Consider the following 21633-nt stretch of genomic DNA (forward strand, 5'->3'; position numbering starts at 1 on the left):
TAGGTCTTCATAGAACTGTTCAACTTCAGCTTCTTCAGTGTTACTGGTTGGGGAATAGGCTTGGATTACTGTGATATTTAATGGTTTGCCTTGGAAATGAACAGAGATCATTCTGTCGTTTTTGAGATTGCATCCAAGTAGTGCATTTCAGATTCTTGTTGACTATGATGGCTACTCCATTCCTTCTAAGGGATTCCTGCCCACAGTCGTAGATAGAATGGTAGACTTTAGTGGTAGAGTATATGATAGTCCTCTTTTGCATCTTGTTTGGTCAGTCCCAGTTTACTCTTTTGGACTTGAAAGTAACATCTAGGTTTTGTTATTAAGTGATCAACCAGCTTAAACTGCCAGAAGATATGATGCCACGCATTTTAGAAGAAGAAGGATTCTATATTCAGAAAAAGCCAGAAATATATAAAAAGACCTGCAACAAAATGGAAAATCGTCTGCTTAAACTAGAAGAGGCAAGTTCACTACCTGATAAGCTAAATCACTCACTGGCAGTAATGTGACATTTGTTTTTAGTGTAATATTTAATTACTACATTCTTAAGTATTTTTAATAGGGAAAGTGTTGGTTTGAAGAAAGTGGAGAAATAATGTCATTACCTTCACCTATTAGACGGTCATGGAATTTCAGACTAAACATAAGCAAGGAACCTTTAAATCCAGCACTGAAGACCATGTATAGAAAGGTAAACAACAGTTTATTTGTGATTATGTTTAGAATTCTTATAACATAAATTATAACTTGTATATTTACTTGTATACTTATTTTGTTAATTCACCTTTTGAGGATATTAGTAAGTCTAGTAAAGGCAAAGCTATGATGAAGTATTAAATAGCCATTAAAATTATGTTTTCAAGGAATATTTAATGATCTGGGGGAGAGCTCAGAATGTGAAGTTAAAAAAAAAGGCGGAATGTGAAATTTCATATGATCCTATCTTTATAAAAATAGATAATGAGTGAAGGAATTTATCAATGAATAAGTACAGACATGTGTGTATATAGATGAAAAGTCTGGGAAATATATAAGAGTTAATACTTATCTCTGGATGGTAGGACATAGGCTTATTTTTATTTTCTTTCTTATACTCTCTTCTAGATTTCAGAAATGAATCTATATTGTACTTAACAATCAAAGAAACAAATTTTATGTGTATTTCAGAGCACATTATAAAAATTAGCAGTTCATTAACCTAATGAAAAGAAATATTTAGACAGAAATAGTTATATTAAAAATTTGGCATGCTGCTGCTGCTGCTAAGTCGCTTCGGTCGTGTCCGACTCTGCGATCCCATAGATGGCAGCCCACCAGGCTCCCCCGTCCCTGGGATTCTCCAGGCAAGAACACTAGAATGGGTTGCCATTTCCTTCTGCAATGCAGGAAAGTGAAAAGTGAAAGTGAAGTTCCTCAGTCATGTCATAAAAAAATTTAAATAAGAATTATGTACAAAAACTTAATTGCTCAGTCACCTGCCTTTGTTGTTGTTCAGTCACATAATCGTGTGACTCTTTGCGACCCCATGAACTGCAGCACGCCAGGCTTCCCTGCTTTTAACTATCACTCAGAGTTCACTAAAACTCATGTCCATTGAGTCGGTGATGCCATCCAACCATCTCATCCTCTGTTGTACCCCTTCTCCTCCTGCCTTCAATCTTTCCCAGCATCAGAAACTTATCCAGTGGTGGCCAAAGTGTTGGAGCTTCAGCTTCAGCATCAGTCCTTCAGGGAATATTCAGAGTTAATTTCCTTTAGGATCAACTGGTTTGATCTCCTTGCTGTTCAAGGGACTCTCAAGAGTCTTCTCCAACACCACAGTTCAAAAGCATCAATTCTTCAGCACTCAGCTTTCTTTACAGTCCAACTCTCACATCCATACATGACCACTGGAAAAACCATAGCTTTGACTAGACAGACCTTTGTTGGCAAAGTAATGTCTCTGCTTTTTAATATGCTGCCTAGGTTGGTCATAGCCTTTCTTCCAAGGAGCAAGCATCTTTTAATTTCATGGCTGCAGTCACCATCTGCAGTGATTTTGGAGCCTCAGAAAATAAAGACTGTCACTGTTTCCATTGTTTCCCCATCTATTTCCCATGAAGTGATGGGACCAGGTGCCATGATCTTACTTTTCCTCTTCTAGTAATTATATGCCTTTTGTAGTCAATGCTTTTTCTTAAAAGATGCCTTTCTGTATTTCTTTATTTTTTTAATTAATTATTTTAATTGGAGGCTAATTACTTTACAATATTGTAGTGGTTTTTGCCATACATTGACATGAATCAGCCATGGGTGTACATGTGTTCCCATCCTGAACCCTGTTCCCACCTCCCTCCCCATCCCATCCCTCATATTCCAGTAGCTGCAACATTTTTATTTTATTTTTTAACTTTACAATATTGTATTGGTTTTGCCATATATCAAAATGAATCTGCCACAGGTATACATGTGTTCCCCATCCTGAACCCTGCTCCCTCCTCCCTCCCCATACCATCCCTCTGGGTCGTCCCAGTGCACCAGCCCCAAGCATCCAGTATCGTGCATCGAACCTGGACTGGCGACTCATTTCATATATGATATTATACATGTTTCAATGCTATTCTCCCAAATCTTCCCACCCTCTCCCTCTCCCACAGAGTCCAAAAGACTGTTCTATTCATCAGTGTCTCTTTTGCTGTCTCGTATACAGGGTTATTGTTACCATCCTTCTAAATTCCATATATATGCATTAGTATACTGTATTGGCGTTTTTCTTTCTGGCTTACTTCACTCTGTATAATAGGCTCCAGTTTCATCCACCTCATTAGAACTGATTCAAATGTACTCTTTTTAATGGTCCATTGTGTATATGTACCACAGCTTTCTTATCCATTCATCTGCTGATGGACATCTAGGTTGCTTCCATGTCCTGGCTATTATAAACAGTGCTGTGATGAACATTGGGGTACACGTGTCTCTTTCCCTTCTGGTTTCCTCAGTGTGTATGCCCAGCAGTGGGATTGCTGGATCATAAGGCAGTTCTATTTCCAGTTTTTTAAGGAATCTCCACACTGTTCTCCATAGAGGCTGTACTAGTTTGCATTCCCACCAACAGTGTAAGAGGATTCCCTTTTCTCCACACCCTCTTCAGCATTTATTATTTGTAGACTTTTGGATCACAGCCATTCTGACTGGCGTGAAATGGTACCTCATAGTGGTTTTGATTTGCATTTCTCTGATAATGAGTGATGTTGAGCATCTTTTCATGTGTTTGTTAGCCATCTGTATGTCTTCTTTGGAGAAATGTCTATTTAGTTCTTTGGCCCCTTTTTTGATTGGGTCATTTATTTTTCTGGAATTGAGCTGAAGGAGTTACTTGTATATTTTTGAGATTAGTTGTTCGTCAGTTGCTTCATTTGGTATTATTTTCTCCCATTCTGAAGGCTGTCTTTTCACCTTGCTTATAGTTTCCTTTGTTGTGCAGAAGCTTTTAAGTTTAATTAGGTCCCATTTGTTTATTTTTGCTTTTATTTCCAATATTCTGGGAGGTGGGTCATAGAGGATCTTGCTGTGATGTATGTCAGAGAGTGTTTTGCTTATGTTCTCCTCTAGGAGTTTTATAGTTTCTGGTCTTACATTTAGATCTTTAATCCATTGTGAGTTTATTTTTGTGTATGGTGTTAGAAAGTGTTCTAGTTTCATTCTTTTACAAGTGGTTGACCAGTTTTCCCAGCACCACTTGTTAAAGAGATTGTCTTTAATCCATTGTATGTATATTCTTGCCTCCTTTGTCAAAGATAAGGTGTCCATATGTGCGTGGATTTATCTCTGGGCTTTCTATTTTGTTCCATTGATCTATATTTCTGTCTTTGTGCCAGTACCATACTGTCTTGATGACTGTGGCTTTGTAGTAGAGCCTGAAATCAGGCAGGTTGATTCCTCCAGTTCCATTTTTCTTTCTCAAGATTGCTTTGGCTATTCGAGGTTTTTTGTATTTCCATACAAATTGTGAAATGATTTGTTCTAGCTCTGTGAAGAATACCGTTGGTAGCTTGATAGGGATTGCATTGAATCTATAAATTACTTTGGGTAGTATACTCATTTTCACTATATTATTCTTCCAATCCATGAACATGGTATATTTCTCCATCTATTAGTGTCCTCTTTGATTTCTTTCACCAGTGTTTTATAGTAAAGTTGCAGGATATAAAATCAACACACAGAAATCCCTTGCATTCCTATACACTAATAATGAGAAAATAGAAAGAGAAATTAAGGAAACAATTCCATTCACCATTGCAACGAAAAGAATAAAATACTTAGGAATATATCTACCTAAAGAAACTAAAGACTTATATATAGAAAACTATAAAACACTGGTGAAAGAAATCAGTAGCTGCAACATTTTAACAGCAAGAGCATTTCACTCCTTATAGTGCTGATACTTCTCAGCCTACACAGAAAATAAGGTTTCTCCCTAAACTGAAGAGATTTATAATTTCGGAGGTCTCCTTATCTTTCTTTAACACGTGAGAAGCTTCTTTCTACATAATATACACTCTCTTTTCTTCTCCACAGTCTCTGTTCGTTTCTTAGAGAATCTAGAAAAATTTAAAAAAATTCCTCATATCATAATATGTCTTTAATATCTTTATACCACTTATGAATTTATTTCAGGATTTTCTAAAAATACACCAAAACTTCTTGCTGCTAAGAAAATCGTTTACCATTTTACCATAAAAAAAATGCATTTAAGGTTTAATTAGTTGTCCTACTTTTAAAATTAAGACAAATACAAGAGTTTTTTTATCATGAATGAATGTTGATATTTTTACCAAAATTCCTTGCTGTTACCATACTTGGAGTAGACAAAACCCATAACAGTTTTACCTTCTTTTTTTAAATTGTTTAAATTTTTTTACTTTCTGGTGAGTATCTGTTGGCTCTTTCAGTTCTCTTAACAGGATGGTCAGATGTTTCATTGCTTCTTTCGACTTTTATGCAGTCACCAATACTATGCAGATCTTGCTGTTAGTGGTTTTTCTCTACCCACTTGTATTTTGGATTCAGTGGAGATGTTTTCAGATGCAATTTTGTTTAAAATATTGTCCCTGGATTTTTGGTCTTGCTATCTAGTTACCCTGCTTGTTTTATATAGATATTTGGGAATACAGGCATATCTCTAAGATATTGCTGGTTCACTTCTAGACCACCACAGTGAAGCAAGTCAAAGGAATTTTTTGGTTTTGAAAAATGTCAAAAGTGCATGTAAAAGTTATGTCTACACTAATCTGTAGTTAATAAACTATTATTATGTCTAAAAAACCCAGTGTACATATCTGAATTAAAAAACACTTTATTGCTATTAATAACTGTCATCGGAGCTTTCTGCTCTTTTCTAACTTCATTTAAGCTAATTTCAGTGTTTCATGGACTCTTAGAGTTGGGAATAAATATAAATGTCAGTTCACCAAGCATGTAAACTTTGAGTATTAAAATTCATTCTGTAGCACCATCCTTAACAGGTAATATTCTGGAATTAGTGTCAGACAAATACCTCTGCCTGCCTTTCCCTTCTGTCTTCTCTACAGTTTTTATTATGCACAGCCAGCTATGGAGGCAAGGCTCATTTGGGGTTTCTCACTGGGAAATAAAAATCTCAGTGCTGTAAGGGCCACTGAAGCAGAGATAATAGTTTGCGATTTAAGTCTGGCTCCAGATGATTATTAGATCATCACCTTAACAAACTATTGACCCACCAGTTCTAAACACCATTTTTTTTATCGTGATCCTTTAGGAAATTACTTGGGTGCTTGTAACTTGAAAGTTAGCCTCTGCCAGCACATAGTAGTAAAGTAGATGACCATTTATAGTAAGGTGATTAAAATGCTCCAATATAAATATATGAAATCAAGGGCTATAATCAGTTTTAAGAAAGAAGGAGCAAATAATTGTTTTTTTGCTTTTCTGTGTCTTCATTTTCTTACAGTTAGCATGTTACTTTTATAAGGAGTTACTTGTAATTAAAAAAATAGAATTGAATTAACATTGTGTAAATACTTTTCTTTAAAAGGCAGTGAAATCTGATCTAGAAAGCTCTATTAGGAACAAAATGGAAGGTCAAAGGGAAATGTACCAATTAGATCTCAATATAGTGGGTTTGCAATTCAGTCATCATCCTCTCTTCAATCAAGAACAAGTATTATGTGCTAGGCTGCTCCAACTTTATGAGTGTTTTCAGGACAGGCAGCAACAGAATTTACCACAGCTGCTTTATGAGAAGGTAAGCATGGTTTTCATTACATTTACAGAGCTGAACCTTTAATATTGGGGAAAAAAAAAAAAACAGTACAGAGCAAGTTATGGTGGAATATTCCCTTAGCACTTCAACTATTTAACCAAATAAAAGAAAGCTTGATTTCAGTTTTTCTGAAAAGAAATTGTAGGAATTAACTGGCCAGGGAGACAGATTCAAACATATCCTGCAGGGTATTTAGCATTTATAAATAGATTGCTAATCAATGGTATTTCTTGATCCTATGACTCAAGAAGAATATTTGAAATGATTACTATTTAAAAGAACCAAATGACTATTTCAAGTCTTGTAAGAAAGTATTTTTGATAAAAATATTAATGATCCTGAACCTTCTACAGAGTTTAGTATGAGAATGATTTAGCCAACTAATCGTCTAATGACACGCATGCGTGTGCACGCGTGCGTGTGTGTGTGTGTATTTGTGTGTGTGGTGCATGCACTCAGTTGTGTCCAGCTCTTTGTGACCCCATGGACTGTAGCCTGCCAGGTTCCTCTGTCCATGGAATTCTTGCATGCATGCATGTTAAGTAGCTTCAGCCGCGTCCGACTCTTTGCAGCCCAGTGGACTGTGGCCCACCAGGCTCCTCAGTCCATGGGATTCTCCAGGCAAGAATATTGGAGTGGGTTACTTCAGGGGATATTCCAGACTCTGGGATCAAACCTGCATCTTTTATGTCTCCTGCTTGGCAGGCAGGTTCTTTATGGAAGCCCAATGACATCGTAAAGAGTACATAAAGTCTGAGGAGAAATCAAAGAAATATACCCCCTGACTACTTTTATAAATTTGTACCTCTCGTTTAGACTGTATGCTGAGTTTTTGATACATGAATATTTTGTTAACTAGTGTTCTCTCTGAAAAGATTATTCTGATAGGTCTTATTCAGCTAATTAATACACTTAAATATTTAGTGAGGTATTTAGTTAAATAATCAAGCCTAGTAGGGTCACCAAGACATTCCAATAAGCTAGAAATGAATTGTACTTTAATATATTTGCTTCTTAAAGTACAAGTGCAAAAACAACAGGACTTAATCCATTTGATTGCGTTTTCATGTGGCAAATGTGTGGGAGTACTTCCTAAATGAAGCCTATGAATTAATAAGGTCAGAATATGTCCTAAAACAAAAGTTGAATATTCTAACTTTTAGTTTAATATGACCGTTGTTTTTTTTTGAATGAAAGAACCAACTCTGAAACTAAGATGTAGGTCATTGAAAATATGATTTGTCTATTTAATAGTTTTCCAACACTGTTGTGTAATCTTTGAAGCCTGGTCTAGCAATAGCAATTTTGTTTCACTAGAATACTACCTATTACTGTACATAAAAACTCATTTGTTTTTCATGTAGCATGGCTTTCTGTGTAAAATAATATTGAGGGATCATTATTTGCAACATTTTTATTAATGATTCTTAGGAGCCAAAGGTAATTTCTTGGCTGCTTTTTACTTCACTTTATTTTAAATGTGCACATAAAAATGTGCACATTATTTATTTATTTAAAATGTGCACATAAACATTTTCTCCAGTTTCCTGGTAAATTGTAAAAAGAGAAATTTGATAGGGCATGTGTATGCCCTTCTAAAATGAAAGAGAACTGTAGGAGGGAGGGGAAAAGGCCAAGGGTTGCAGGGTGTGACCATTGGTCTTCTACCAAAACACTGATTTATAATTTTTGCATCCTTTTAGTCCCTTGGTGTGAAATATATGGCTCTGCTCGTTCTCAGTGTGTTCAAACCAGGTTCAAAGTAGTAGGAGACTCAGTGACGTCTATGGATTTCTTAAACTGCAAAATGTCCTGTTAGGTGAACGTGAATTCCACTTAAAGAACACGGAGAAATGTTGTAGACAATATAAAAGAGTAGAACGGATCTTCAGTTTTGTAGAGTTCTGCTGTTGTTCCCTCTAGTTTACACAAGAGGGAAATTGCACAAGTAATTCAGGAGTTCATTCCCACTGTAAGAGATTCAGTGTAGACGTTTCATACTGTGAAAGTCCCACTTCAATCTTCACCTCGTGGTTTAGACTACAGCTTTAAAGATCTCTTTTCCATGTTTCTCTGTATATACATATGCCATGATAGATTTTAAGATAAATTGGATCTTCTATATGGATCTATGTATTATTTGGCAACTTGGCTTTTTAAAATTACTTCTTTTTTTAAAGTAATTTAATTACTTTAAAATTACTTGTAATTTAAAATTACAAGTCTTGGAGCTTGTCCCATATCACTATATATAGACCCATAATATACATGTATTTTAATATGTTCAATCACTCCTCGTTCTTGACACTTCTTATGGTCATGAATGACTTCATAAATGACTTCTTAGGTCATTTCCATCTTCTTATAATTACAAGTAATAAAGCAGTGCACATCCGTGTATCTGTGTATTTGAGCACATGTGTGAAAACTTCTGTAGGCTAGATTTGTAGAAGTGAAAGTTCTTGGTCAAGAGTAAGGGTGCATGAAGTTTACATTTTTATCAGAGAGTAATGAATTGCCTTTCCAAGAAAGTTTTTCAGTTTGAATTTCCACTGATAGTACAGGACAGAGCTTACTTCCCAGAGCCATAACTAATAGTTGATATTACTTGCCCAGTTTTCTGTATAGCTTTGTTCATCTTTATAAGAGTTTTCATATATATATATATATATATATATATGTACAAATATATATACACATATAACTATTTACACATGTACATACACACACATTGCATGTACAAAATGTATATCTTTTGAATATGTTTTAAATATTTTTATCCCATTCTGTTGCTTGCCTTTTTACTTCATTTTTCCTATCTCTTGGAAATATTTAAAATTTTATGAGGTCAAACCTGTCAGTTTTTTTCTTTGGGGACTTTAGGTTTTGTTCATTTATTAGATTTCCTAGATTTTTATCAGTTAGCATATCTTTGGTTACAATTCACAGAGAGCTCTCTCAGTTGCTTTAAACCATAGGGAAAAGGTATGACTTTCTATATCAAAAGTTCTAAGTTAGGGCAGTTCTGTAGTTGGTTAATTTGATGGCTCAACAATATGAACAGCCCTGACTTTTCTAAGGACGAGTATCTCCTCATTGGTTTTTTCCTAGAATAAAATTCTTACAGAGTTGACCTTCCATATGAACATTAGAACTAGCTTGTTAACTTCTATTTTAAAGATTCTCCTACCATTTTTACTGCAGCTTCTTTGAAAATGAGAGTGTTAGTCTCTCAGTCACGTCCGACTCTTTGCAGTCCCATGGACTGTAGCCCACCAGGCTTCTCTGTCCATAGAATTCTCCAGGCAAGAATAGTGGAGTGCGTAGCCATTCCCCTCTCCAGGAGATCTTCTGACCCAGGGACGGAACCTGGGTCTCTTTCATTGCAGGCAGATTCTTTACCATCTGAACCATCGGTTATTATATTAATTGTAAAAGGAATTTTATCTTTAAAAATTTGGGTTTCCGCATCCAGGCATGCAGTATGTCTTCACAGTTGTTGAGGTCTTCCCTTGTGTCTTGCAGTAGAAGTTATATATATATATATATAAGTTATATATATATCCATTGACTCCAGTCTTGGAGTTCCCACAAACTGTCCCTAACTGTGATAGGCTTTTTCTGCCTATCCCTGTCATAGAGAACAGTTTCCCCTGGTTTTATTTCTTTGTCAGTATTCTCTGTGGATATTTCTCTTTGTTTTGTAGTTTCTTCAGTACATTCTGTTGATTTTATTTGACTTCTTTTCCTATGTTGCTATATATTTATTCTTTTATAGAGAGATATAGATGTAGATATAATTATAAAATATGTATATAGATATGGTTGTGATGATGGCAGTGGATATGGATAAAGACAGATAGATGTCTTTTCTGTAACCATTGGATATTAGGTAGAAGATAAAATAGATTCCTGTGTTCAGTCTTCTATCTTGATTGAATGACATTTCTTTATGTTAACTGATCAAATGACTACCTAGAAGTTGCATGGTATAAGGTTTATCTCTTAGACAAATATTGAGGCTCTTTTTCAGTTCTGCCCCAGGGTACTTTTATGAAATATATTTTGAAAAACAAGAGAGTAATACAACAAAAGTATACACTTGTGTTTCTGATGCACATACTTAGACCTACAGGTGAATTGGAGTGATAGTAACAGGTGGATGAAGTGTACCAAAAAAGCTCTTTTGTTTTAGCTTAAAGCACTGACGGATGCTACCAAATTAGCAAATGAAAATTCGGAAATAAGCCAGCTGACCAGAAAATCTTTGCAGGATTATTATTGGCAGATAAGGTAGGTTTTAGGACATTCTTGTATTCATCAAGCATTTATTAAGGAGCTTGTTTAAACAAAGTATTGTACTATGCTGTGGAAGATGTAAAATAAGAAACTAACAATATCCTTACTATTTTTAAAATTGAAATATAGCTGATTTACAATATTTTGTTAGTTTCAGGTATACAGCCAAGTGATTCCATTGTAATTTTCAGATTATATTCCATTATGCTGCTGCTGCTAAGTCGCTTCAGTCATGTCTGACTCTGTGCGACCCCATAGAACGGCAGCCCACCAGGCTTCCCGTCCCTGGGATTCTCCAGGCAAGAACACTGGAGTGGGTTGCCATGTCCTTCTCCAGTGCATGAAAGTGAAAGTGAAGTCGCTCAGTCATGTCCAACTCTTAGTGACCCCATGGACTGCAGCCTACCAGGCTCCTCCATCCATGGGATTTTCCAGGCAAGAGTACTGGAGTGGGGTGCCATTGCCTTCTCCAATATTCCATTATAAGTTTTATCAAATATTTGCCATTATGAGATTTATCAAATATAATTCCCTGTGCTAAGCAGTAAGTCTTTGTTGCTTATCTATTTTATGTGTAATAGTTTGGGTTAATCCAACACTTCTAATTTGTTCCTCCTTCCCTCCTTTTCCCCTTTGGTAACCTTGTTTCTTTTCTATGTCTCTGAGTTTCTGTTCTTTTTTTTTTTTTTTGAGTTTCTGTTCTGTATACAGATTCATTTGTGTTATTTTTTAGATTCTACATATAAGTGATGTTATATAGTATTTGTATACCCTTTTGACTTGCTTCACTAAGTAAAATCTCTCTAGGTCCATGCATGTGTGCATGCTAAGTCGTTCCAGTCGTGTCTGATTTTTTGTGACCCTGTAGACTGCAGCCACTAGGCTCCTCTGTCCATGGGGTTCTCTAGGCAAGAATACTAGAGTGGGTTGTTATGCCCTTCTCCAAGGAGATCTTCTTGACCCAGGGATCAAACCCGCATTTCTTATATCCTCCTGCATTGGCAGGCAGGTTCTTTACCACTAGTGCCACCTGGAAAGCCCCTGTAGGTCCGTATGTTGTTGCAAGTTATAATATTTCTTTTTTTTTTTATGGCTGAGTAATACTCCATATTTGTGTGTGTGAGGGGATATACACACCTTAAACCAATCATCTGTTGATGGACCCTTGGGGTTTGTTTCCATCTTCTGGCTGTTGTAAGCGCTGCTGCTATGAACATTGGGGTGCATGTATCTTTTCCAATTAGAGATGTCCTGTTTTCCGGTATATACCCAGGAGTGAGACTGCTGAAGATCCGTAGCCTTTAGGCACTTAAATAAATGATTCCAACTTTTTGTAACATTTTTGTGTAAAAATATTTAATAGAAGTATCACATGAAAGTAGCTGTAGCTTTATTAATATGATCTATTTATTTAAAAATATGTTGATTAAAAACTATTACAAATTTACTGATACCTTTCAATTTACTTGAATCATGTTTATCTGAAGTGTTTGTATGTTTGAGAACTAGTTTGCATACACATATGTGCAAGATATATTACTAATTTAACCTAAAAGCAACACTCAGTGAGTATGTAGAGTTAAGGACCCTTATTTTAAAAAATGGTCTACAACTTGGGAATCATTAGCTACTAGACTAGTTAGGAAGAGAAATTAGGAAAGTATAAAATAATTGGAAAAATAATTTAAAGACAATACATAATTATGTGCTTAGGAATCTCCAAAAGCAGGAAAGCTCTCTGGGAGGTACTTATTGGGTAGAAAGTTAAACTTGCACAAAGATATGACTACTCTGAGTGATTTGATAGTTAAAGAATTTCTCTGACTCCCTGCCCATTGACCTAAAATGGCTCTACAAATTCTTAACCGCTGGAGGCAAGTTGTTTTAAATAATTGGGTTTCCTAGAATAGCCTGCTGCTGTTGCTGCTAAGTCACTTCAGTCGTGTCCAACTCTGTGCGACCCCATAGACGGCAGCCCACCAGGCTCCCCCATCCCTGGGATTCTCCAGGCAAGAACACTGGAGTGGGTTGCCATTTCCTTCTGCAATGCATGAAAGTGAAAAGTGAAAGTGAATTTGCCCAGTCGTGTCTGAATCTTAGCGACCCCACGGACCGCAGCCTACCAGGCTCCTCCGTCCATGGGATTTTCCAGGCAAGAGTACTGGAGTGGGGTGCCACTGCCTTCTCCAAGAATAGCCTAGTTCAGTATAAACATTGTTACTTGTTTAGTATAAACACTGTTACTTGAGGAAGCTGACATATGCCTTGTACAAGTACTGGCATATAATGAACTATCTCTGTAAATAGCAGTTGAATGAATTAATAGAAACCATCAGTATATACAAAACAGTAAATTACTGTTGTTTATAAGCTGAAACTCCAGTACTTTGGCCAGTTCATGCGAAGAGTTGACTCATTGGAAAAGACTCTGATGCTGGGAGGGATTGGGGGCAGGTGGAAAAGGGGACGACAGAGGATAAGATGGCTGGATGGCATCACTGACTCGATGGACATGAGTTTGGGTGAACTCCGGGAGTTGGTGATGGACAGGGAGGCCTGGCGTGCTGCGATTCATGGGGTCGCAAAGAGTTGGACACGACTGAGCAACTGAACTGAACTGGTAAGATTAACTAAAACTTAAAGCCAAAAACACTCATTGACATAAAGAATGCTGAGGAAGTAAGGAAAGACTAAGGAGTAAAAAGAGTGGTAAATATGTGGATAAGTCTCAGTGAGTAGTCATGTAATGATGTTTTACAGGCATAAAATTAGAGAGTTCACAAAATGGCTTAGACTTAAAGGTAAGACATAATACCATAAAACTCCTAGAAGACAGCATAGACAAAACATTCTCTGACATAAATTGTACCAATGTTTTCTTAAGTCTCTCCCAAGGCAAATAGAAATAAAAAACAAAAGTAAACAAATAGGCCCTAATCAAACTACAGACTTTTGTACAGCAAAGAAAACAGACAAAAACAAAACCAAAGAACCCCAAAAAGACAACTTACAGAATGAGAAAATATTTGCCAATGATGTGACTGACAAGGGCTTAATCTCCAAAACATATAAATAGCCTGTACAATTCAATAACAAAAAACCAAACAACCCAATTGAAAAATGGGCAGAAGACCTAAATATAAATTTCTCCAAAGAAAGTGTAAAGATGGCCTGTAGTCACATGAAAAATACTCAACATCACTAATTATTAGAGAAATGAAAATTGAAACTGCAATGAGGTACCACCTCATACCAGTCAAAGTGGCCATCATTAAAAAGTCTACAAGTAACAAACGGTGGAGAGAGTGTGGAAAAAGGGAATCCTCCTACCTTGTTGGTGGAAATGTGTGTTGGTGTAGCCACTATGGAAAACAGGATGGAGGTTCCTCAGAAAACTAAAAATATATTACCACATGATCCAGCAATCCCACTTCTGGGCATATACCTGGGTAAAGCTATAATTCAAAAAGATGCATGCACCCCTATGTTCATAGTAGGACTATTCACAATAGCCAAAACATGTAAATAACCTATAATAAATGTCCATCGACAGATGAATGGATAAGGAAGGATGTGGTACATATATATACAATGGAATACTACTCAGCCATAAAAAATGATGCCGTTTGCAGTTTCATGGATGAAACTAGATTGTCATACTGAGTGAAGTAAGTCAGAAAGAGAAAAACAAATACCATATGATATCACTTCTATGTGGAATCTAGGGTGAACCTATCTGCAAAACAAGCTAACTCACAGACATAGCAATCAGACTTGTGGTTGCCAAGTGGGGAAGGAGAGGAAGGGACTGGGAATTCAGGGTTGGTAGATGCAAATCATTGCATTTGGAATGGATAAACAATAAGGTCTTACTGCATAGTACAAGGAACTGAATATAATTTCTTGGGATAAACCATAATGGAAAAGAATATTTTAAAAAGAATATATATATGTGTAAAACTGAGTCACTTTGCAGTACAGCAGAAGTTGGCATTATAAATCAACTATACTTCAATAAAAAAACAGAGTAAAATATAAAACTTTTAGAATGGAGTAAAGAATGGAGAAGGGTAAAAGTAATTAAAGATATTTGCATTAGCGATTAAGACTTTAGTAAATCAAGGACTTAAATTTTAACTTATAACCTCTAAAGGAAGAGGATAAAAAGATATAGTTTCCAAATCAAGAGGAAAATGAGATAATAAAAAATACTCAACTGATCCAAAAGAAGGCAAAAAAAAAAAAAAAAAGAGAGAGAGAGGAAACGGAACAGAGAAACATGAGACAAGGAGAAAGCACAAAAGAAAATGGTGATGTTAAGCCTAAATATATCTAAATGGGTTAAGCAATCCATTTTTATGTAGACTGGATTATATTACTTTGATATTCAAGTAGTATGCTCACTATCCCATCAGGCAAAGTACTTCTAAATTTGAAGCAGTAGTTCTGATTGTTAATCTGAAAAAACTATGATAAATATACTACAGAATGTTAAGAAAACCTGGAAATACATGGATTTTAGTAGAGTACTTTGAATAGTGAAAAATCTTAAAGATGCATAAATTTCTAAATGGAATTTCATTCTCTATATGAAGATGTGAGTAAAATGGAAAAAAAAAAAAAAAAAATGAGGTGGGGAGCCCAGAAGAGTTAGTGCAATAAATTGTTTGAAGCCATTTGTAATGACTTGTAGCTCTAATCCACTAACATGATTTGTTTTTTTTCATTGGAGTCTGGTTGCTTTACAATGTTGTGTTAGTTTCTACTGTACAGCAAAGTGAATCATATATATATATATATCTCCCCTCTCTTGGATTTCCTTCGCGTTTTGGTCACTGCAGAGCACTGAGTAGATTTTCCTGTGCTATACAGTGGTTTCTCATTATCTATTTTATACACAGTATCAATAGTGTATGTATGTCAATTCCAATATCCCAATTCACCCACCCACCCTCCTTTTACCCTTTGGTATCCATATGTTTGTTCTGTACACCTGTATCTCTATTTCTGATTTGTAAATAGATTGCTTATACTGTGTTTTTCAAATTCCATGTATTAATATATGCATTCATATGTGATATTTGCTTTGCCTCTCAATCCATCCATGTCTCTACAAATGACCCAATTTCACTCCTTTTGTGACAGTGATACTCCACTGTGTATATGTACCACATCTTTGTTATCCATTCCTCTGTTGATAGATTTAGGCTGTTTCCATGTCCTGGCTATGGTAAATAGTAGTGCATGAACATTGGGGTGCATATGTCTTTTTGAATTCTAGTTTTCTCTGGGTATATGCCCAGTTCACTAATTTTTAATCTAACATTATTGTTGTAGTGATACAAAGCAACTCTATGAATTAGAAAAGGAAAAGGACTTTTCCCTGCTACACAGTATATTACAGACTTGGAAACAGATAAAATCCCTTCGACAACGACAAGGGTTTACAAGCACTTCAGTAAAGTTACAGTTTCAGAGGTGAGTGGCTGCTCTGTTTGTTCTTATAGGTCTCCTGAGGAGTTGCCCACTAATCACTGGGAATTAACAGAAACTGGGAAAAAATCCAGAAGTTAGTCAACTGCTTGATGTAGTCAACAAAGAATTTGTATAATGTATAATGAATATATAAACAGTAGTTACAGCTTTAAGACAACTGTTTTCCAGAGCAACTGCTGCTGCTGCCGCTGCTGCTGCTGCTGCGTCGCTTCAGTCGTGTCCGACTCTGTGCGACCCCATAGACGGCAGCCCACCAGGCTCCCCCGTCCCTGGGATTCTCCAGGCAAGAACACTGGAGTGGATTGCCATTTCCTTCTCCAATGCATGAAAGTGAAAAGTGAAAGTGAAGTCGCTCAGTCGTGTCCGACTCAGCGACCCCATGGACTGCAGCCTACCAGGCTCTTCCATCCATGGGATTTTCCAGGCAAGAGTACTGGAGTGGGGTGCCATTGCCTTCTCCGCAGAGCAACTGCACCATTTGCTATTCCCAACAGAGTATATAATATCAAAGGATCTCCTTTTTAAAAGATTAAAATTTAAAGACTGAACTTTTTGCTGAAAAGTGTAAACCCCTGCCATCTGAAAGTGTTCCAGATAACTGGGATTTTGCTGGACTACTAATGGAAGAGGAATAATAGTAAAACCTACTTCGTGGGGTTGCTGTGAGAATTAAGTGAGTTAATACGTGTAAAGTACATAGAACATTGCCTGGCATGTACTTCGTAAGTACAATGTTTGAGTTAGCTAGTGGTAATAGTAGTAGTTGTAGTAGTAGTTGGTGGTGGTGGTGGTAGTAGTTGTAGAAATAATAGTAGGACAGCAGTAGTAGTTGGTGGTGGTGGTGGTCCTCATAGAAGTGGGAGTAATACAGAGTAGTTGTGAGTGGTGGTGGCAGGAATAGTGGCAGGAGTGTAGTGGTGCAGTAGTAGTAGGTGGTGGTGGTGGCGGCAGTCACTGTGTTGGTAGTAGTAATGTCATGAATTCCGTACTGTTTATGCATAAACCCCAAGGAGTATAACTGATTTACCACTTACTGTTGCTACAGTGTCTTGCCCTTACACATGCTCATGTTCACAGCTTAAGAAATACGAGAGGGACTTGCTTGGTCCACTTGGACTACCACTTGCTTGGTGGTCCAGGGGTTAAGACCCCATGCTTAACCATGCAAGGGGTGTGAGTTCAATCCCTGGTCGAGGAACTAAGATCCTACATGCTACCTGTTACGGCCAAAAATTAAAAAAAAAAAAATGAGAGGAAGCATGGGTTATGCCCTTAAATTTATATCTTCCATCCCCATTGGTTCCTTATTCTCATCAGAAAGGTTTCTTAATATCCTTAGAAAGGGCATAAAAATACTAACAGTAAATTAACTGGGCTTCCCTGGTAGTATTTAATAAGTAGGGAGAAATCTGTGAAAACTGAGAACAAGCTTATGAAATATTATATTTATATGCATATATATGTATGTGTAGGAGAAGGCAATGGCACCCCACTCCAGTATTCCTGCCTGGAAACTCCCATGGATGGAGGAGCCTGGTAAGCTGCAGTCCATGGGGTCGCTGAGGGTCGGACACAACTGAGCGACTTCACTTTCACTTTTCACTTTTCATGCATTGGAGAAGGAAATGGCAACCCACTCTGGTGTTCTTGCCTGGAGAATCCCAGGGACGGGGGAGCTTGGTGGGCTTCTGTCTATGGGGTCGCACAGAGTCAGACACGACTGAAGCGACTTAGCAGCAGCATATGTATGTGTATCATACTGACAAATTCCTTGGGATGTAAAATTATTTAATGTAAGAGATTGTGATGTATGTGTGTAGTGTGTTGGCAATATCTCTAACAACTCAAATAATTCCATATTTCTGTTTTAAATAATTCTATTTTTTTATTAATTAGGTTGAAAATGAATAAATGTGATGAACAAAAACAAGAATTGTCAAAAACGTCTGGGACTGAGAAGAAAACTGAAGGAAAAGCATTTAAGAACAGGAAGAAACAGGAGGTATTTACACTGCAAAATAACATTCAACTCATCCTAACTGGTTATAATATTTGTTTGATAGAATAGTGATAGAATAGGAAATCTTGATATTTATAATAGTTACCCAACGAAATGACAAATAAAAAAGTTGAATTTTAAGAATAATTGTCCTAAACAGTGAATTTACATTATAAATTATTTCTTTTTCTGTTTCTAGAGCTTCTCATATTTAGCTTCAGAATTTGAAGAAACAGATACTGAAATAGTAAATCCAATTACCGTGATACCACAACTTTCTTTCACAGCAGAATTAACAAACTTATCTAGATGTTCACTGTAAGCATTTTCAAAATTATTATAAGCACTTTCAGATTATTTTTCTTCATTATATGTTATCTAGATACTGTATTGTTTAATAATGTTAGATTTCCTGATTGCTAAGTTTAAAAAATGAATTTGCACTTTTAATTGCTACCATAGTTCTATGATATTATCCTCATTTTAGAGATGGGTATTGAACTTCTAATTTATGACTGAGGTGGGACATAAACCAGTTTGGTGTGATGATTGGTTTTTGTTTTGCTATGGTAATAATTTTTGTTCAGGTATAAATAGGTGGACTATAAAGCCACTGTGAAAAATAGGATTATATGGTCATCCTTGCTTGTTGAAGGATCTCCTGGCTTTCATAGAAAATGTTCTGATTAGAAAGGACCCTCTGGAAAATTTTTCTACTTGGACAATACAAGCTTCTTTCTTTCCCAGTTGTGACTTCTTCCTTGACCTTTAAGGTTTTCTTTCTATTCCTAGGAAATTCATGCATAACAGATATCATGCCGATCCCCGTTTCTCCCATCTCTAAGCCTTTGGATCTCATCTCCCTTAAAGAGGATGTAGCAACTTAGAGCACTGAACTAGGTACAACTTTCCAACCTCTGTCCCATGAAACATTTGGTACCAGTTCATCTTTGAATACTGTGAATGTGCATCATTTAGTGCAGTGTTGGAAGATAGTGGGTGTCCAGTAAATATTCATGTTCATTAAATGAATGAATAAGTGGTTAAACTTTTAAATGAACATAAAGAGTGGCAAACACAAAGGCAAAATCATCATTACCTTCTTTCTGACTAGAGAGGTAGAGCAGTGAAGCAATTTTTATTTGTTCTACACCTACTTCCAAAAAGGGGCCCAAGATAATTTCTTGGGTAAGATGCCCACAAAAGGACTATCTAAATAAGGATAAGAGAACAGCCATAAAATGGAAGTTGGAAATAAAGAGGAGAAAAAGAAGGAAGAAGATATTTGTGCTGGAAAGGCTAAGCTAAAACTTAGAGGAAGTCAAGGCAAAAGGAAATTAAATGCTTTATATCTTTTCACAGCTATTGCTGTCATGGGGCATTGCTGTCATTATCCACTGAAAATGTCCAGTTGAATAAGAATTGAGTCTTTAGAAAAGAATAATATGGTTATGTCAAAGAGAGAGATAAAAGGAGTACATGGATTAAGGGAACATTAAAAAGAGTTTCGGAGAAGGCAATGGCACCCCACTCCAGTACTTTTGCCTGGAAAATCCCATGGACGGAGGAGCCTGGTAGGCTGCAGTCCATGGGGTCGCTAGAGTCAGACACGACTGAGCAACTTCACTTTCACTTTTCACTTTCATGCATTGGAGAAGGAAATGGCAACCCACTCCAGTGTTCTTGCCTGGAGAATCCCAGGGACAGGGGAGCCTGGTGGGCTGCTGTCTCTGGGGTCGCACAGAGTCGGACACGACTGAAGCAACTTAGCAGCAGCAGCAGCAAAATGAGTTTACAGGTGCGAAAAGGCAAGATTTCGTGAAGATGAAGATAATCCCAAATTAACAAATTCTCATAATCAGTAGATAAGCTCATTATTTAAACTACTCTCAGAGGATAACGTAAGGGACATATTTTATGAAACTATTACTATTTCTTTAAAGGTAATTGGGAGGAAGTTAAAAAAAGACCACCAGGGAGATAGGAAGAATAAGTAATCTTTTGTCCCATACCCTTTTGAGAAGATTATAGAGAAGATGGGCAGCTATGCTGGCCAATAGGATGATCAGGGTGGAGAACAGAAGGGAATTTTATGTTTCAGCCTATGGCTTATCTTCCAACTAGTCTTTTACCTTCTGAAAATCAGGATCAAATCTTACCTGTCATTAGGTCAATTGACTTGTATCTGAGAAGATAGTCAATAAATGTTGGTTGAGAGAATGAATGAATGGGTGGAGGGAAGATGCCTTAGGAGTTCATATTATTGAATGGATCCATTTTTTCCCCAAAAAGTGTTGTCATAGTACCCCAAGAAGTTAACCTTTCTGCCTGGCCTCTGATCTTTGGGTTCAGAGAAACAATGTCCTGGAAAAAAAGAATATATAACCTAAAGCCTAAAGAGATTCACAAAGACCTTTAAGAGGACACAGCAAGGCTGTTGTCTTAGAGGCACCTGCTTGAGGTTATTGAAAACATAATGTGTGTGTGTGTTTTAAAAGTTTGAAAATATTTTTGAATTCTTGATGCAAGCTCCCTCACCCTTATTCCTAAGTCCCTCAGTTTTTTCCTCTCATAAAACATTTTATAATGGGTGTGTTATAATCTCTTTAAGTTATAATTTAGTAAAATAAATAGTTGAATGATTTATGGTACTTTAGTTCTTTTTCTGTTTTTGAGTTAACATCTTTTTAAAGAAATTTCTTTATAGGAGAAATTTCTTGTCTGTGGATAAGAGATAGGCAAATGTTATTGGGCTTAAAGATAGCATTTGTCCTCTAAAATTACCACATTTTAATATGTTGAGGTATATTTTGAAAAGAATAATATTTTATATCTGGTTTGCTTTTCAAGGGTCTCTTAAAGGTTTATTTAATTTTTAGGTACGAACAAAAGAGGAGAGCCAAAATTCAAAAGCTTAAATATTTTATTAAAATCTTATACAACGATAAACAGGTTTCTTGCACTTCAGTATCTCCTCTACAGTTTGATTTTAAAGTCATGTTTCAGCAAATTTTCAATATTCAGTTAATATATTGGCCTGAAACAATTTGCTTGGAGGTATGCCATTGTCATTTAATTTTGTATATTATTTTATACAATACATAATTTAAAATTTCTTGTTAGTTACTATTATGTTTTTTATATTAAGATATATTAAGATAAGATATTAATATTTATAGAGAATATACTTATAATTCATCAGTAGTCTTTTATGCTTTAAGTACAAAATTATTTGGTTTGCAGTTGTTCTAAATACTTCTTTCCTGCTATAATTCTTGCCAACCCTAGACGTGCAGCATTATTCATTTATTAGTGAGGTGGAAGAGGTGAAAGAAAGAAAGTTGTTTAAACTATGAGTAGTATAGCAATTGTCAGTGTTGAATAATTTCTTCAAATTGCCCCAACCTTGGCTTGGTGATTTCAGTCTCTTGATATATTTGTTCATCTTCTAAAAAATTTTTTTAAAAAATCTGATGAAGAAACACATATGTAGCAGACCCCTGATCCCTTCCCAAAGACCCCATCATAAGAATCCCGGCACTAAAAGAAGAAAATA

General features: G+C 36.2%; 1 protein-coding gene across 1 annotated transcript in view; it reads left to right on the forward strand.

Annotated features, from left to right (window-relative positions):
• The window catches only part of CC2D2B (coiled-coil and C2 domain containing 2B), a 109198-nt gene that overhangs the window by 14245 nt on the left and 73320 nt on the right, over window positions 1-21633 (forward strand). The window contains exons 9-16 of the mRNA XM_070780566.1: window positions 328-464; window positions 566-694; window positions 6056-6265; window positions 10479-10576; window positions 15920-16060; window positions 17975-18080; window positions 18277-18395; window positions 20957-21134. Of these exons, the coding sequence (XP_070636667.1) occupies window positions 328-464; window positions 566-694; window positions 6056-6265; window positions 10479-10576; window positions 15920-16060; window positions 17975-18080; window positions 18277-18395; window positions 20957-21134 (1118 nt within the window). The remainder of the gene's footprint in view (window positions 1-327; window positions 465-565; window positions 695-6055; window positions 6266-10478; window positions 10577-15919; window positions 16061-17974; window positions 18081-18276; window positions 18396-20956; window positions 21135-21633) is intronic.

The sequence above is a fragment of the Bos indicus genome, chromosome 26 (assembly GCF_029378745.1).
Source record: "Bos indicus isolate NIAB-ARS_2022 breed Sahiwal x Tharparkar chromosome 26, NIAB-ARS_B.indTharparkar_mat_pri_1.0, whole genome shotgun sequence".
In the NCBI taxonomy this organism is placed as follows: Eukaryota; Metazoa; Chordata; class Mammalia; order Artiodactyla; family Bovidae; genus Bos; species Bos indicus.